The sequence below is a fragment of the Liolophura sinensis genome, chromosome 3, assembly GCF_032854445.1.
Source record: "Liolophura sinensis isolate JHLJ2023 chromosome 3, CUHK_Ljap_v2, whole genome shotgun sequence".
Lineage (NCBI taxonomy): Eukaryota > Metazoa > Mollusca > Polyplacophora > Chitonida > Chitonidae > Liolophura > Liolophura sinensis.
Genome location: NC_088297.1, coordinates 649,854 through 666,535, shown reverse-complemented (window position 1 = coordinate 666,535; position 16,682 = coordinate 649,854). Strand labels below are relative to the sequence as shown.

Below are 16,682 nucleotides of genomic sequence, written 5' to 3'. Positions count from 1 at the left end.
ATCTACTGTCACAAACTTTATATATGCTACCAGCTTTATACATGTATCTACTGTCACAAACTTTATACACGCTACCAGCTTTATACATGCATCTTCTATCACAAACCTTATATACGCTACCAGCTTTATACATGTATCTACTGTCACAAACTTTATATATGCTACCAGCTTTATACATGTATCTACTGTCACAAACTTTATATATGCTACCAGCTTTATACATGTATCTACTGTCACAAACTTTATACACGCTACCAGCTTTATACATGCATCTTCTATCACAAACCTTATATATGCTACCAGCTTTATACATGTATCTATTGTCACAAACTTTATATACGCTACCAGCTTTATACATGCATCTTCTATCAAAAACCTTATATACGCTACCAGCTTTATACATGCATCTTCTATCACAAACCTTATATACGCTACCAGCTTTATACATGCATCTTCTATCACAAACCTTATATACGCTACCAGCTTTATACATGCATCTTCTATCACAAACCTTATATACGCTACCAGCTTTATACATGCATCTTCTATCAAAAACCTTATATACGCTACCAGCTTTATACATGCATCTTCTATCACAAACCTTATATACGCTACCAGCTTTATACATGTATCTACTGTCACGAACTTTATATACGCTACCAGCTTTATACATGCATCTTCTATCAAAAACCTTATATACGCTACCAGCTTTATACATGCATCTTCTATCACAAACCTTATATATGCTTCCAGCTTTATACATGTATCTACTGTCACAAACTTTATACATGCTACCAGCTTTATACATGTATCTACTGTCACAAACTTTATATATGCTATCACCTTTATACATGCATCTTCTATCACAAACCTTATATATGCTTTCAGCTTTATACATGTATCTACTGTCACAAACTTTATATATGCTACCAGCTTTATACATGTATCTACTGTCACAAACTTTATACACGCTACCAGCTTTATACATGTATCTACTATCGCAAACTTTATACATGCTACCAGCTTTATACATGTATCTACTGTCACAAACTTTATATATGCTACCAGCTTTATACATGTATCTACTGTCACAAACTTTATATATGCTACCAGCCTTATACATGTATCTACTGTCACAAACTTTATATATGCTTCCAGCTTTATACATGTATCTACTATCACAAACTTTATACATGCTACCAGCTTTATACATGTATCTACTGTCACAAACTTTATATATGCTACCACCTTTATACATGTATCTACTATCACAAACTTTATACATGCTACCAGCTTTATACATGTATCTACTGTCACAAACTTTATATACGCTACCAGCTTTATACATGTATCTACTATCACAAACTTTATACATGCTTCCAGCTTTATACATGTATCTACTGTCACAAACTTTATATATGCTACCAGCTTTATACATGTATCTACTATCACAAACTTTATACATGCTTCCAGCTTTATATATGTCTCTACTGTCACAAACTTTATATATGCTACCAGCTTTATACATGTATCTACTGTCACAAACTTTATATATGCTACCAGCTTTATACATGTATCTACTGTCACAAACTTTATATATGCTACCAGCTTTATACATGTATCTACTGTCACAAACTTTATATATGCTTCCAGCTTTATACATGTATCTACTATCACAAACTTTATACACACTACCAGCTTTATACATTTTAACTACTGTCACAAACTGTGTACATGCTTCCAGCTTTATACATGTATCTACTGTCACAAACTGTATACATGCTACCAGCTTTATACATGTATCTACTGTCACAAACTTTATATACGCTACCAGCTTTATACATGTATCTGCTATCACAAACTTCAGAATCATTTTAATGCTATGAATAATGTAGGTGTTAGTGTGACATCTACTGAAAGTCAAGAATTTGAGCTGTTCTTGATAAATAGAGATAATTATGTTTGATTTATTAAATAGAATTAAAAAGAATTTCTGGTATAGCCTCTTTAATAATTCCCAATGGTCATCATAGCTCAGTGAAAATTTGATTCTCTGTGGACGGCAAGCTATGTGACATGTTCTGAATTTTTTACCTGTGCCGTCTACTTGTATATTGATTGCAAACATTATAAACTGTGGAAGGAAATGCCTCAGTGCAACAGTGTCGTTGTTGCAGCAAGACACATAGAGAAGCAACTTCACGTAGGCCTTTGTGTGTCAAATTTTGTCAAAGTTTTTGTTTCTGGGCTGAATATTCTCACTTACATTTGCTTAGGCTTTTAACATCCTCAGCTTAGCATTGTGTGAGTTTTTTCATTAAAAATTCTCAGTATTGGCGAGGTCTAGAAGTTACAGCTACCTTATCTCTGTTACAGTTGTGCTCTGTGAATTCTTTCATGAAAACTTTTTTAGTACTGGCAAAGTCTACAGTTACAGTAACTTTATCTCTGTTACAGTTGTGCTCTCTGTGTGAATTCTTTCATGAGAGCTTTTTGAGACTGGCAAGCTCTAAACTTAGTTACCTTATCTCTGTTACAGTTGTGCTCTGAGTGTGAATTTTTTCATGAGAGCTTCTTGAGACTGGCAAGATCTAACATTAGTTACCTTATCTCTGTTACAGTTATGCTCTGTGGAAGTGACATGTGACTCAGCCAGTCTTATGGCAGGGACATTGGCGAATGGCGGGATCTGTCCAATCACGGGAGAGCGTGTGGTCATTTCTGAGTCTGTCAGAAACACTCTGTCTCTCATGCACTCCTGTGGCATGTACGACTACTCAGGACAATTTGCTTTTACGGTAGGCCATTTGTTTGACTTCTGGTAGGCCCGAATTCATTTTTGTGTGCCAATAGTCAAGTAAAGATTAAAGATAATGTAAAAAAGACATCATTTATATTATCCCTCTTCGGTTCATTGTGGTAGTACAATGTTTATTATCCCATAATATGCCTGTGTCAGTGATAGAACAACAGTGATGTAAGTTTTCAATTTATAAATAACCCGAACTTTGGATTGGTCAACTGAACTTTTATTGACTAGCTTATCCAATGAAAAAGTACAACTGCATACCGGACTACTTCTATTGTTTGTTGCTGTGGGGGAAAAAAAATCAGGCTGCACCGGGACAGCTGTTTCTTAGTACCAAAGGGTCACGGGATATGCATAAAATTTATCTTCGTGAAATATGAAAAACAGCATAGGTTGGTTAACGGAAAGGAAGCGCTTGACGCTGTATGCCTTAACAAGGTACCGGTACTCACCATCTGTGAACTCAAGTTCAGTCGTCAACGACAGCAGCATGCCTCGGTATCATATTTTAACTGAAATTAAAAACCTGCAGACTTAATTTGATTTATTTATTTATTTATTTATTTGAAAGGTGTTTTACGCCATATTCAAGAATATTTCACCCATACGCCAGCAGCCAGTATTATGTTGGCAGACATGGGGTATAATTTGAGAGCACCAGTTTTGATTTTGTAACTGCACATTGATTACACCATTGTGTTGATTACAGGTGGGTTTACCTGCCAAGTCAGGCGTGTCGGGGGGCATTCTCCTTGTCGTGCCCAATGTGATGGGAGTGTGTCTGTGGTCACCTCCATTAGACAGCTGGGGGAACAGCTGCAGGGGCAGGCAACTCTGTGAGGTGAGGCAAACGTGTGAATTATCTCCCCTGATTGTGCATGAACGCACTTTGCATCCTAATAAAACTGCGTAGATTTATCAGCAATATTTTAGTATAGCATCCTTTTCTATTTTCATTGGTTACATAGGTTGGACAATATCTATATTTATGTCAGATTATTGCTGGATTATCTCCCTGTTTGTGCTAAGTCACTTTGCAGCTTGCTTATTGCCATAGTATAGGATCATCTAACTCTGCTCCCGTTCATAAAGCAGACACCTTGGTTTTTACGTGGCCATTTTGTTTCCACAGAACATTAATCAGGTGAAGGGAATTGTTGAGAATTGCTGTTACATCATCGGATTGTTGGCATTAGGATCTCTTAAATATAACTCGACCTGTTGAGATGACAAAGCGATAAGTGGAAGACTTAAGTCAAGATGTTAATCATTAGATTTGGTATGTTCCTGTCTGTTATTTTAGTTGACATTTGTTGTACAATAACTTACCCAGAATTTGTGCTGTTAAACAGTATTTTCGGTGGCACCCAGAATTTGTGCTGTTAAGCAGTATTTTCGGTGGCCTCATGGTTAAAGAGTCTGCCTCGAAGTCGGGAGACCCAAGATCAAACCTGGGTCGGGTCATACCAACGGCTTTTTTAAAAAATGTTACATGTGGCTGCCTCGCTAGGTGCTCAGCACTGAGAGATTCAAGCAAGGAAACAGGATTGGTTGGCCTGGTGTCGGTGTAATGTGACTGGGTGGGGTATCATGTCTGATGTCTGCGGTATGATACTTCAGTGTTGGCAGCACTTTAGCAGCATGGACTCGCCCTGCCACATGACGACGCAGTATATGCACACACACCTAATGAGTCCTCATTGTCATATGACTGAAAATTTTTGAAGTACAACGGTAAACCTTAAGCATTCATTTGTTCATTCAAATGAAGTACAGAGTGAGGAATCTGAACTTCCATCTGAAGCGTGATGTGTCACAGTTGGGACCTCTCAAGCCATAGTCTGTGCATAACATTGAGGATTTAAACTTTGATGTAAGGCTTTAAATATTTGAGGAATTAACCACTGTTGTTTAGGAAGAAGCTATATCATACATGTATCTATTCTTGGCGGGGGCCCCCTTAGCTGAGCGGGTTAGCACGCCAGTGCACTGCAATGACGCTGGAGCCTTTCACCATTGCGATCCCTGTGAGTTCAAATTCAGCTCATGAAGGCTTCCTGTCTGGCTGTATCTAGGAAGGTCTGCCAGCAACCTGCAGATGGCCTTGAGCTTTCCCCCTGATTCTGCACGCTTTCCTTCCACTATAATGCAGGGCATAAAACACCAATAAGATATAAATAAATAAATGTATTCTTGATCTATTATGGGCAGAATGAATCTTTTGTTCAAAAGTGACTGATGGAAGGGATATCTGGACGATACCAGTAGATGTTTCTCTTGATGACATATTTACTGGATCAGAAAGAAAACCAGAAATTCATGAAAACATTCACTTCGAACTGAATAAAATTGTAGATGTTAATTTTATTTAGGTCCACATGGGGGATGAAAGGCCGTTAAGTTTATTCTGTGAACTGGATGCTGAGTCACTGTTCTTCTGAAGTACTGGTGTGTTGATAAGAGTAACTGTAGCATTGGAGGTCGAAGAGTTTGAAACTGCTCTAGCTGTTTGTAAGGCCTTGCTTACGATAACTGGTCAGTAATGCCTATATGCCCATAGCATATGGGAAATTTTGTCCGTAACTTGCCAAAGGCCTGTGGCTCACACCTGGCACTCACACCTGGCATTCACACCTGGCACTCACACCTGGCACTCACACCTGGCACGCACACCTGGCACGCACACCTGGCACTCCGCTTTCCCTGAACCATAAACTGACTGCCATCATTTACGAGAAAAATTTGTGGCTTGATGTTAAGCAGCAATCAAATCAAATAAATCAATGAGTTTTGATTGAAAACCTCACTTGGTATCTGTGTAAATACAACGTAAATCTCTGGCTCCCAGTGAAATATATTACATACAGTAGAGTGTAGCATTGCTATTGAATTCTTTATTTGGTTGGAGTTTTACACTGTACTCAAGAATATATTTCATTTATACAACGCCAAACAGCATAATGGTGAGAGAAACCCGGTTGAAACCCATGACCATCCGCAGCTTGCTGCCAGATCTTGCCACATATGACTGTATGAGCTGGTGTTAAACTCACAGCAACTGCATTGGTGAGAGGTTCGTGGGTGGTTGGTCTTGGGCCCCAGCAGGCTAACCACTAGGCCACAGAGAAACAAATATTGCTACATTTTTTGTAGTTTTATTGCAATATTAACTTCTTTCTATATGTTTAATTATTTTTTTATTATAAATGTGATTATTATTTCAGGATCTTGTTTCCATTTTCAACTTCCACAACTATGACAACTTAAAACACACAGCCAAAAAACTGGATCCTCGTAAAAGAAGAGATGACTCTAAAGCGCAGGATATTGTCAACTTGCTGTTTGGAGCGTACAATGGGGATGTTACTGCCCTCACAAGGTGTGTACTGAACTAAACACTAAAATTAAGTGTACTTCAGATGAAAGGCCATTAAATACTGCCCAGAAAAATAGTTTGATTTATTTGGTTTTAGAACATGAGATTCTTCAGTGGTCTGTAGTGACATAGAGTGACACTGTACTAACACAGAGTGACACTCTACTGACACAGAGTGATACTGCAGTGATGCAGAGTGGTGCTGTAGTGACACAGAGTGACACTGTAGTGATGCAGAGTTACGCTGTAGTGACACAGAGTGAAGCTGTAGTGATGCAGAGTGGCACTGTAGTGACATAGAGTGACACAGAGTGGCGCTGTAGTGACATAGAGTGACACTGTACTGACACACAGTGACACTGCAGTGACACAGAGGGACACTCTACTGACACACAGTGACGTAGAGTGGCGCTGTAGTGACACAGAGTGGCGCTGTAGTGACACAGAGTGGCGCTGTAGTGACACAGAGTGGGGCTATAGTGACACAGAGTGACACTGTACTGACACAGAGTGACACTGTACTGACACAGAGTGACACTGTAGTGACGCAGAGTGACGCTGTAGTGACATAGAGTGACACTGTGTAGTGATGCAGAGTTACGCTGTAGTGACACAGAGTGAAGCTGTAGTGACATAGAGTGACACTGTAGTGATGCAGAGTTACGCTGTAGTGACACAGAGTGAAGCTGTAGTGACATAGAGTGACACTGTAGTGATGCAGAGTTACGCTGTAGTGACACAGAGTGAAGCTGTAGTGATGCAGAGTGGCACTGTAGTGACACAGAGTGGCGCTGTAGTGACATAGAGTGACACTGTTCTGACACAGAGTGACACTGTACTGACACAGAGTGACACTCTACTGACACAGAGGGACACTGTAGTGACGCAGAGTGGCACTGTAGTGACACAGAGTGGCGCTGTAGTGACACAGAGTGGGGCTGAAGTGACATAGAGTGACACTGTACTGACACAGAGTGACACTGTACTGACACAGAGTGACACTGTAGTGATGCTGTAGTGACATAGAGTGACACTGTAGTGATGCAGAGTTATGCTGTAGTGTCACAGAGTGACAGTGCAGTTTTGCAGAGTTATGCTGTAGTGACAGAGTGAAGCTTTAGTGACACAGAGTGGCACTGTAGTGACACAGAATGGCACTGTAGTGACATAGAGTGACACTGTACTGACACAGAGTGGCGCTGTAGTGACATAGAGGGACACAGTAGTGACATAGAGGGACACTGCACTGACACAGAGTGACACTGCAATAGTTCGGCGAAATAGTTCCTTTCATGATCCATTCGGCGAATGGATTCATAGATCCACAATGAAGTCAGGCAATCTATATGCGAGTTAAATGGCAAAAAGCTAGTATTACGTCACTGGTCCGAATATGGTCACAAAAGGTCAGGGTAGAATCCCAAGTTCTAAATGCGTTTTTGATGCATTTAAAAAAATAAATCTGACTGTTTTTGTGGATAGTTTTTATTGGGCTTTCACCTGACATTTACTTTACTTTATTTTTTATGATTTCTTTGCCTTTAACTAATGTACTTCTATAGTATAATGGCTGTGAATTGATATTTTGGCTATAAACCGAGAGCTCTGACCTCTCTCCAGTAAGGAGGCTGTACACCAAGAAACCAGGTTTTAATCACTTGAAACTTTAGCAATCATTTCCTATGATTTTGTTATCTATGAATAATTAATATCAGGTCACAGTTAACACAAAGATACCGGCATGTGGACTCTGGGTAGCCTCACAGCCTTGTTAACGCTTATTGTCCTGACCTATATGGCCAGGTGGTTACCAATGTGATCGCTGTGAGTTCAAGTCTAGCTACTGATAGCTCCCTCTCCGCTCGTACGTGGGAAGGTCTGCCAGTAACCTGCAGATAGTTATGGGTTTTCCATGAGCTGCGCCTGGTTCCCCTGCGCCTAAGTGAAATATTCTTGACCATAAACTGAATAAAATGACAGGTTTCAAGATGTTGTATTCAGATGTTCGTTATAAAAGACAAAAGTGAAAGTGGCTTCTGAAGTAATTTTTGTTCCCTTTGTCCCTGTACAAGACAGAAAAGAATTGACAGCAGCCCTATGTAAAACAAAAAATGTTTGTATTATTATTGGTCCAGTAAGACAGCTACATGTATAATCCAATTAATGCATGTAAACACTGCTCTGCCAATTGACAGGATTTGGCGGATATTTGAGAGCGTCTGAATAATTAGTGTCGCATAATTAGAAGAATTATGGTAGGTGTGTGTGGCTTTTGGTGGGTCTGCATTTGAATCGCACAACCATAGGAAAACAGTTTCTCACATGCACAGGATTGTAGTACCTTAAAGCCATAATGGCGTCTCCGTGACTCTAGCGCAGCGTAATGACCCAGGAGCCTCTCACTAATGCGGTCGCTGTGAGTTCAAGTATAGCTCATGCTGGCTCCCTCTCCGGCCGTAAGTGAGAAGGTCTTACAGCAACCTGCAGATGGTCATGGGTTTCCCCCGAGCTCTGCCTGGTATTCACCCGCCATAATGCTGGTCGCCGTCGTATAAGTGAAATATTCTTGAGTATGGTGTAAAACACCAATCAGATAAATAAATAAATAAATAAAGCCATATTGAGAAAGACAGGAAATTTTTCACATGTCAGACTATTGACAGTGTTGTGTTGTGTATCTACCCAGATATGCCTTACAAGGCATGGATATGAGTCAGGCAGACTATGACGGCAGAACTGCGCTACACCTGTCTGCTGCTGAGGGACATCTCCCTGTTGTCAATTTCCTCATCAACAGGTGTAAAGTTTCGCCCTTCGTTAAGGACAGGTGAGATTAATTAGTCTAATCGTGTATGTATTTCTGAATTGATAAACAAATATTTGACCTGCTTAGAGATGATAAGTAAGATCATAAAGGTGCATTTTTGGAGGCAAGCAAATGCCAAAAAGTATTATTTTTGCTGCTGAAACTTACAATTTTCCAGTAGAACACCATCCCATGTTCCAGGCAAACCTCAAAACACCTTTCTGTAATCTATAGAACTCTCAGAATCAGGAAAACTGGGCAAGATAGTCATGGGTGAAATTTACGACCATTTAGGGTATATTCAGCTTAGTCCTGAGTAAAGCGGGGGCTGATTCAACAAAGCCATTTCTGACTTAAGTCAGAATTTGAAATATGATATTAAATCTTACATTTGGGCTTCAGAAATCAAAGTTTTGTTCCCCTCATCAGTGTTACCTGAAGACTAATGTATCTAAATTTCAACTTCCAGGACCCAAAACAAGGCGTCATTCGTAGTTTTTGAAATTTTGACTTAAATTTAAGAGAACACATAGGAAATATATGTTCTGATGAGAAGTTAACTCGTTTCAAGTTCAACCAAGATGGTTAACTGTTTTAATTCCAGCTGGCTAGAGCGAGCGAATGTAAACAAACATTCGTGTCTTGTCTGCTTTCCAAATTTATATTAGCCAGTTTAAAAGTGTTTTGTGGAATCAGCCCCTGATGCATTTAATCACTAACAGTTTCATGTAAATTTCTCTGACTAATCACCCTGATGTAGTAAAATGACAGAAAATCATTAAGATTAAGTTACAGTGTACATTTCACTAAACATGATCTTTCACCAACCAATCAGCAGTCTGTAGTAGAGTTTGTACAGCATGGAGATTTGTGGCGGAAAAATTAAATAGAATTATTGGTGATTAACCTGTAATGCTGTCTCTAAGACTCACCTTTCACCAGTGTTACTTACATAAATATGTCACACAAGAGAGAGTTTGCCAGTAACAGTCCAAAGGCTGGTGGATTACTCCTGCCATTCCCATTTCCTCCGCCTGTTAAACAAGCCACCTTTGTTCAGGTGAAAAATTCAATATGGCGGTTTTCATACTCATACGATCACCAATTTATATTTTTGTTCTACGGGCATTTTTCATAATTGGAGGAGGGCATAAAAACAAAGAGAGTGACTGATTTAGGGGATAATTTGGACTGTACCAGATGTTCCTCTTGATGACATATTTACTTGATCAGAAAGCCTTAAAAGGCAGGAAAATCATGAAAGCATTCTATTCGAACTTAATAAAATTGTAGATGTTTGTAATTGTAATTTTGTTTTTGGCATTGGATTTTTTGTGTTTGTTTGCCTGTGAATCACATTATAATTTAAGTGTAGCTGGAACTACATTGGAATTATGAAATGTGTAAAAAGTTATATACAATGACCTTTATTTTGAAAGTTAAATAATCTTTGCTCTATCCATGGATTTTGTTTTCAGGTGGGGTTTCACACCCATTGACGATGCCAAGAGGTTTGATCACGAAGAGGTTGTGCAAACATTGCAAGATTACATCAGCAGCTTTGAGGATTTCCAGCCAGACTCTGGGGATTCCCCACTTTCTTTAGGGGATTTCCCAAAAGATTCCTCAGGGGATTCCCCTCATGATTCCGCCAGCGATGGGCTGTCTGTGGAAGAAGGGAAGCAAGAAGGGCATTCTGAACAGGATGCTCAGGATAAATGAAGGGAACAAGTGAATGTAGAAGGGAATGAGTAGAGTGTGGGGAATCGTTAACATATTGTTATTTAAATTAATGAACCCAGGTTAAGTGGGTCTGGGTATACAAGAAAGAGCAGGTATACATGTAAATATAGGAATGTTAGGGAATAATAATAGAAATTATGCACATGTAAGTATAGTAATGTCCTGGTACCTGACGGAATGAAAGGAACTAATTATGTGTGTAAATCCATGAATGTTAGCTGTGTGAAGGGAATAAAGGAAACAGTGAATGTATATAAGCGTAGGAATGTCTGGAGAGGTGACGGGAATAAAGGAAACAGTGAATGTATATAAGCATAGGAATGCCTGGAGACGTGACGGGAATAAAGGAAACAGTGAATGTATATAAGCGTAGGAATGTCTGGAGACGTGACGGGAATAAAGGAAACAGTGAATGTATATAAGCGTAGGAATGCCTGGAGACGTGACGGGAATAAAGGAAACAGTGAATGTATATAAGCATAGGAATGCCTGGAGACGTGACGGGAATAAAGGAAACAGTGAATGTATATAAGCGTAGGAATGCCTGGAGACGTGACGGGAATAAAGGAAACAGTGAATGTATATAAGCATAGGAATGCCTGGAGACGTGACGGGAATAAAGGAAACAGTGAATGTATATAAGCGTAGGAATGCCTGGAGACGTGACGGGAATAAAGGAAACAGTGAATGTATATAAGCGTAGGAATGTCTGGAGACGTGACGGGAATAAAGGCAACAAATTGCGTGTGTAAATACAAGAATGTCCGGATGTGTGAAGGGAACTATGTATGTGTATGGTCCCTTTACAGCGGTGTGCCGGAGTTAGCCGTCTAGAAAACCCTTAGGTTCTGATGTGTAGAAGACACAACCGCTGGGCATCATGTTTGGTAGTCGGTGTTGTTTATAATCGAAGAATCAAAATAAACATGTAGGTAGGTAAGGTTAAAAGTCGACAACATGCAAGAATAGAACACATAGGAAATATATGGTGTGCTGAAAAGTTAACTCGTTTCAAGTTCAACCAAGATCATTAACTGTTTGAATTCCAGCTGGCTAGAGCGAGCGAATGTAAACAAACATTCGTGTCTTTCCAAATTTATTTTGGCCATAACAGAGAAAAAAATATCCTGACGCTATAAGGTGGCAGAGGTTAGTGTACTGCTTAAGCAATTCTTCATCATTGACGCGACATCTGTAAAGGCAGGAAAAAGTAGTTTCATAATTAACGACTAATTGCTGCGTGAAGCAAGCACAATAGCACTCTGAACATTGCTAGTTCGCTGACCAATAATGTAGCGAGAGTCAAATAAAACAAGTGTCGGCAGTTGTAAAGACTAGGGTAACCCTATTGTTTGTCAGTGAACTCCTGCTGCTTTTTCTTTGAATTGACGTCACTTTACCACGTGACACCACCCTCAAGTTTAAAGTCCGCCAAATGTCTTACATTTCGGGGCGCCACAGGTCCAACAAAACAATCAAACGGGGAGAATCAACGCTGACCATCAGACACGTGGTTTGTCGTCCGTTTTCTTATACGTGACACAAAATTCCTAACCTGAGCCCAGACTAAATTGCAGTAAACCTTATATGAAAACAGAACGCGGACAGTATAAACGGAAGTCCTTCAAATCATAGTGTTACTTTAAAGAGACACTGTTCGGATGGGGAAGAGAACAATGTAGGATTGTCTAGATATGTAAATAGATTACAACTATATACGTAAATAAACGAACTTCAGGATAGGTGAAGCAAATAAAGGGAACTGGAATATATTACCATGTAATCTTAAACTGTTAAGAGGTGAAAGAATTTGCAAATGATATTGTGCAGCCCATTAGGGAATGTCTGGTTTAGGTGTAGAAAATACGCATGTGTTAGAAATTTTCGGGGAATGCAACAGAATACAAGGGAATCCTGTCATTTTGGGGAAAAGCAGCTCTTTTGGTTTGATTGTGGTTGGGAAGACAAAAGGTCATTAGTGCAGTTTATCGATGGAGTGTAGCCTAACCGTCTTAGAGGGGAACAAACATGGCAAATATTTACACATACATGTAGGCAAAGCCTTATTAGAAAGGGAACAAACGCTACCGGTATTCACGCAATGATCATCTTTACTCGTATTTACCCGTAAACGTAATTGCCATCTTATAGAAGGGATCAACCGTTACATATATTTAAAACACCGGTAAAGCTATCTTAGAAGGGAACCAACGTTACAGATATTTAGGCACGGGAACAGGGCCCAGTTTCACAAAGATGTCGGACATGTACGATAATCGCACATATAGGACAATGGTACGGTAATAGTGACGTACAAAATATCGGACGACAATTGTACCATAGAAATGTCGTACGCCAAATTGTGAAACTGGGCCCAATGAGAGCCAACGTTGTCCGAGAAGGGACAAACATTACTGCGTTTTCCCCACAATCAAAGTGTTCTTCAGTGGGGAAATCTTAACCCCTTAATATACCAGTATGATTACAATTAAATGTGAATTTATAGAGTAACAGCTGTATGAAACGACAAGGCATATTGTGTGTTTGTGTTTATTACACTCGTACGGACGCATGATGTGTTTGTGTTTATTACACACTTGGCGACGCATGATGTACAGGTAATATGAACCTATTTGTATTTGCTAGAGTATGCACGTGACTGGACTAACACACGTGTTACAACTGAACACGAAAGTGGATTAAAATGAAGCGCATTGTAATAAAAGTTGCAAAATGTAATACTTTTTTCCTTCAACCTTGTAAATTTGGTGAAATATGCCCAAAAAGTTTAACATTTATTTTCGCAGCCACGAGGTGGTTTACAGTAAGCATGATGGTATTAAAAGTTAAGTTTTGAAAAAAATTTTATTACATTTTTTTTGTATTTTATAGAAGTGGTTGTTACACTGCATTATTGTTGACATTATAGTCATTTTTTATCTTGAGCCACCAGATAAGCCACATTATCATTATGTGATTATTATACACCACTATTAAATTCTGTGATTCACTGAACTGTTTTGTGCGCATGAACAGTGTACCTGGGTTGTTCTGGATCCCCCTTAGGGAGAGAGAGATGCATCTTATTCAAGGGAGATAATTATCATGAGCAAAACGTTAGACAAACTGACTGTAGACGTTTGAATATTGTGGAGTAATTATGTACACCGTGATCATTTTGAACCGTATTAATCGGCTTCCTGGACAGGTGCTGTTTGATAAGTGACGTAATGTTGTGCTAACGGTGTTTATTGACAAAAACTTGTAGGTTGTATTTTAGTACATGCTTATGGCGGCAGCACCCTGTGGATGGTCGTGGATTTCCCCTGGCCTGTGTCTAGCTTCCTACCACCATTATGCCGTCGTATAAGTGAAATATTCGTGAGAACGGCGCAAAACACCAATGAAATAAATAAATAAATGCTTTTGGTCGAACACCACGTTGCCAAAATATATTTAATGGGGATCTTTACTTTCTACAATCAGTTATGTGCGGTTGTGTACACGAGGTTGTGTAATTCGCGAAATATATAGCAATATTGTGTAAAACTGTCGCGCAACTTGGTACACAAAGACTTTGAATGCAAGGCTTACATGCGTGTGCAAATTTGTTACAATTAATGTTTGTCTCTAGTACACGTTCTGTGTATGTTTTGTTCACAACAGCTTTAAAAGAGTATAGCAGGGTCAAAACTGCTGTGAAAACCATGACATGTAGTGTATGTGGTGCAGTAGGTATGATATTGCCCTACTCGTCAGTATATAGCATAGCCACTCCTCAGTAGGCCGTTTCCACACTTTTGTCTTTTTTGCAACAAGTCAGAATTCAAAACCTGGTTATACATGTTTACTTCTTTGTAGAAAAACTTGAAATTGATACACACTTCGTCTTAACAAAACTATGAATAACACTAAGAATCGGCCCGTAAAACTGCCGACTTTCATTACCTGACCTTCATGTTCAACTTTACGTCGTTTGTTTGTTGTCACCAATAACACATGTACGTCATTGCTTCATGGGCCCTCGTGACTCGTGTTATTGGCAAACTGTAGCAAAGGCCTCTTGCGGAAATAAAAACGAAAAATAGATATATTCATTGGTCTACTGTAAGGTTTGTTTCTACTGACCAGCTTTCGAAGGTTTTATTCTGTTCATTTCAAAGATGTAAATTATTATTGGCGGTTGACCTTGATACATTAAGTATACAAGAAGTTCTGTTGTATAGACACTGGATTCAGGGAAAAAAACATTATTAGCATTATATTTTTGTTACAGAGTTTTGTGGAGTGTTGAATTTGTCTTGACAGGGAATTTGTCGCGAGACTTCACGCAATCCTTATTTTAACAAGTAACCTGATACACTATATGTAACTTACAGGAAGCCCTTTGGCTGCCATTTGAAAACTTACGCTGAGATTTAATTCACAGATGTTTATTGAAATTATGTTTTTAGTATTCAGACCCCAGTTTAACGTTTTTTTTAGAAGTGGGTTGACTTTTAGTATAACAATGAATTTATATACACGTATACAGTCACGTGCCGGTCTGCGTGCCAAAACGGACCAGTATATTTTAACTCATGCAGTCTTTGTTTTAAGGAACTTTTGTTACACATCTGAAAGAATATATTATCATGATTTTCTGTGTAGAGAAATGTTTGTGTGTGTGTGTTTTTTTGTTTATTTATTTATGTTCGATTAAGCAGTTCTCTGACAGTCGCTGTGTCTCACGATCGTTGTATCTAACAGCCGTTCTGTTTGACGCTCATTGTGCCTGACGTTCGTTGTGTCTGACGCTCGTTGTGCCTGACGGTTGCTGTGTCTCACGATCGTTGTGTCTGACGACAGTTGTGTCTGACGGTCGTTCTATCTGACGATTTGTCGTTCCCAAAACAACGTTCAACACAAACCATCAAAGAACTAACAAAGTTTATAAAGTACGAAATTAAGACGGATTCACACAGAGACAAGCAGTCAGATGTTTTCAGTGATATTGGAAAGATGTATGAAATGTTCTACAAGATTGATAATTAAACTGATAATTTCACTAATTAGTGGCCTTAAGAGGACAAATTGCACGAATTGTCAGTTAAGAAACGTTGATCCTACTTGACAAAGCCACATCAGAGAATATTTTAGCGCCAATATGAATGTCATTTTAAGTCTTTTTGCCTTTGACCTTTTCTGAAGCAGTCTCGATACAGGAGTTTAAAGGCGCAGAAAACACTAAAATGAAGTATATATCTGACGCATAAGTAAACAGGGTGATTTCTTTGTTTTCTTTTAATTTTTTCCCGTCGAGTAATATGGTTTAGACACATCAGATTTTACGGTGGCACGTGGTGAACCACTTGGTATCAGTGACGTCAGTTTGATATGTTTGGCTTGAAATAGCTCATGTCAAAGTCCATTTGGCGAATGTATTCGTAAATCTGTATGTGTATTTGTATTTTTGATGATGGGATCTAGCAGTCTAAGTGGTAAAAGCATTATGTGACGTCAGTGGTACCAATATCGTCAGATAAGCCCACCGCAGAATCTAAACGTTGAAGTGCATTTTACCAGGTTGAAAAAATTCTAAAAAAAAATAAATCAAACTATTTTTATGAACAGTGTTTACTGGTCTTTCTTGAGATATATACACGTCAGGTTAGTATATTCTTTGCCTTTAAATTTAAAAAAGGCCAATGTTTGATCTCTTTAATTTATTTGGTTAATCGATGTACTCAGTCGTGCTCATTAAACTCATAATTGGCGTAAATTAAGAAGCTTCTAGCGAACAAAGTACAGGAATGGACAGTTATTTCCACGAAGGTGGCTAGCGTTATAGTGCATGGGAGGAAGCCTGACAGAGCCTTGGGGAAACCCACAACCATCTGCGTGTTGCTGGAAGACCTTCCCACGTACGAAATTAACCATTAAGAAATACAGATGTTTATTTATTATAT

The 16,682-nt window shown here is 39.0% G+C and overlaps 1 protein-coding gene across 1 annotated transcript in view; it reads left to right on the top strand.

Annotated features, from left to right (window-relative positions):
- The window catches only part of LOC135463646 (glutaminase liver isoform, mitochondrial-like), a 55,409-nt gene extending 40,020 nt beyond the window's left edge, over nucleotides 1-15,389 (top strand). Inside the window, exons 11-15 of the mRNA XM_064741008.1 lie at nucleotides 2,622-2,798; nucleotides 3,519-3,650; nucleotides 6,034-6,188; nucleotides 8,872-9,012; nucleotides 10,470-15,389. Of these exons, the coding sequence (XP_064597078.1) occupies nucleotides 2,622-2,798; nucleotides 3,519-3,650; nucleotides 6,034-6,188; nucleotides 8,872-9,012; nucleotides 10,470-10,713 (849 nt within the window). The 3' untranslated portion in view covers nucleotides 10,714-15,389. The remainder of the gene's footprint in view (nucleotides 1-2,621; nucleotides 2,799-3,518; nucleotides 3,651-6,033; nucleotides 6,189-8,871; nucleotides 9,013-10,469) is intronic.
- Nucleotides 15,390-16,682: the final 1,293 nt, after the last annotated feature.